Source organism: Otolemur garnettii, unplaced genomic scaffold (genome assembly GCF_000181295.1).
Source record: "Otolemur garnettii isolate 467f Iridium unplaced genomic scaffold, OtoGar3 scaffold00113, whole genome shotgun sequence".
Lineage (NCBI taxonomy): Eukaryota > Metazoa > Chordata > Mammalia > Primates > Galagidae > Otolemur > Otolemur garnettii.
In genome coordinates, this window is record NW_003852508.1 from 6,031,975 (window position 1) to 6,034,099 (window position 2,125).

At 34.5% G+C, this 2,125-nt stretch overlaps 1 protein-coding gene across 1 annotated transcript in view; it reads right to left on the reverse strand.

Moving 5' to 3' along the window:
• TRAM1 (translocation associated membrane protein 1) overlaps positions 1-2,125 on the reverse strand; it is a 45,057-nt gene that overhangs the window by 28,622 nt on the left and 14,310 nt on the right. Inside the window, exons 3-4 of the mRNA XM_003797258.3 lie at positions 1,460-1,581; positions 1,219-1,335 (exon numbers count right to left, since the gene is read on the reverse strand). Of these exons, the coding sequence (XP_003797306.1) occupies positions 1,219-1,335; positions 1,460-1,581 (239 nt within the window). The remainder of the gene's footprint in view (positions 1-1,218; positions 1,336-1,459; positions 1,582-2,125) is intronic.

Consider the following 2,125-nt stretch of genomic DNA (forward strand, 5'->3'; position numbering starts at 1 on the left):
AAAAAAAAAAAAAAGAATATTTTTCACACAGAAGTGTAACTCTAATGGTTTTTTAAAAATTTATAAGATTTTAAAGTAAAATTTACATGTATTTATACAGTATTATTAAAGCAGCAGAGTAAAATGGAATAAGCACCAGATTGAAAAGGTGAGTTTTAGTCTATTTTCAACATTAAGTGTTGTACCCTAAAAATTCATTGCCTGTCATTCATGCCAGTATCTCTAACATACTTATTAAAAAAAAAAAAACTTGTGTCCAACAAACTCAAAAGTACGTAAACCATAGAACACCATATAAATTTAAGAGATTACTATTACTAATAATATATACGAGGTACGACAATTAAGTTTGTGAACTCATTCTAGAAAAAGGGCTACTACATGCCTCATCACTGGATATCACTATGGTCACCTTCAAAGTACTCTGTTTGGGAAGCTATGCATTGATGCCAGAGCCTACTCCACCCAACAAAGCAATTCTGGAACTCTTTTTCTGAAATGACTACCAGATCTATTGTTGCATGAGGTCTGGCAAGTTCGAAAACTTGCCACCATGCACTCATGTTGGCAGCACTGTACAAACAACTCAGTAAGGTTTCATAATCTTGGTATATCACTGTCTCACAGCTGTGTTCATGTGGACTTGTGGTGGTGTCTTGCTGAGTGGAGTTCATTGTTGTGTGCTGTATGACAACAGATCTGATGGCTATTTTGGAGAAAGAGTTCTAAGAATACTCCGAAGAGTGGGGCAGGTGTTGGCAATGGTGCATAGCTTCTCACTGGGAGTACTTTGAAGGTGATGTTATTCAGCAAGGAGGTAGGTAGCACTTTTTCTAGGATGAGTTCATAAACTTAACTGTTAGACTTTATATGCCTGTCTTTGTTTCATAAAGTCTTTTCTGAAAGGTTTTAATTGCCTTAACAAAAAAGTTATACATTTTAAATTGCATAGATTGTTTTTAAAGGAGGAAATGATGGAAACATTGTAATTCATGTAACTTAGTAGGGTATCACTAACATCTTATGCTTTTGCTAATACAGAGATAACTGCAAATCTCTATGAATAAGGCTTTCAGAAACATTAAACATACTTTAGAAATTCTGGCCTATAAAAACTAATGAAAACAGATTCATCACTGAAATTATTAACTTATCCTAGTTTATTAGCAGAGTTCCTAATCTCAGATGAGGAAGGAGAATAACATGAGAAATACTTACAGAGATTAGAATGAATGTTCCCCAAACACAAGCAAAAAGGTAGAACGCACTAAGCTGACCAGATTCATTAAACTTGCTATGTTTTGTTTTGGAGAAGTGCATTCGCCTGTTAATTTTCTAAAAATAAAAACAGTCATTAGTAATTAAAAATAAGACTATAAAAATACATTCAATATATGACTATCAGAATATGGAGAGCTAGTACTTTACAAAGTACAGATTGGTAAGAGTGCATACTTACGTCCAATACATACTCTTGAATTATGGCATGAATGATTATTGCCACTAGCATGTAGAAGAAAACTGTAGCCAAATCTTTGACACCATAGTGATAAAGAGACACTGATTCAGCAGCTTGTTCTTCTGAAGGCCAAAAAGGACATACATACACAAAAATATACATAAGGTTATAAAAATAGCACTAATACAATATGGTTATGAAAACAAAAGAAAATTAGGCTGATACAAATATAAATAACTTGCTCCTGGACATCTTGAATTGTAGGGGGCAAAGACAATCAAAGAGACTATCTAGAAATCTAAAGCTTTAGAAATTACTTATAGACTTGACATATGTTAGTTACAGCCATTAAGACCACAAAACAGGAGAGAGGAGGCCACATTCAACAAACTGGTATTACTCCAGGGGTATAAGTAGGTTGATAAAGTTGCACGTAGCACTTAGCCCACGTCTGTTTTTGTCAAAGGACTTTTGAAATTTTCTACCTCTACGTTCAAAGTAGACACTACATTATGATTCTGATGGAAAAACAAACAGAAAAGCAGATTTTCCCCCATTTATTTCTGACCTATAAATTACAATTTGGACCTGTAATAACAATCCTTTTAGGCTCGGCGCCTATAGCTCAACCGGCTAAGGCGCCAGCCACATACACCTAAGGTGGCG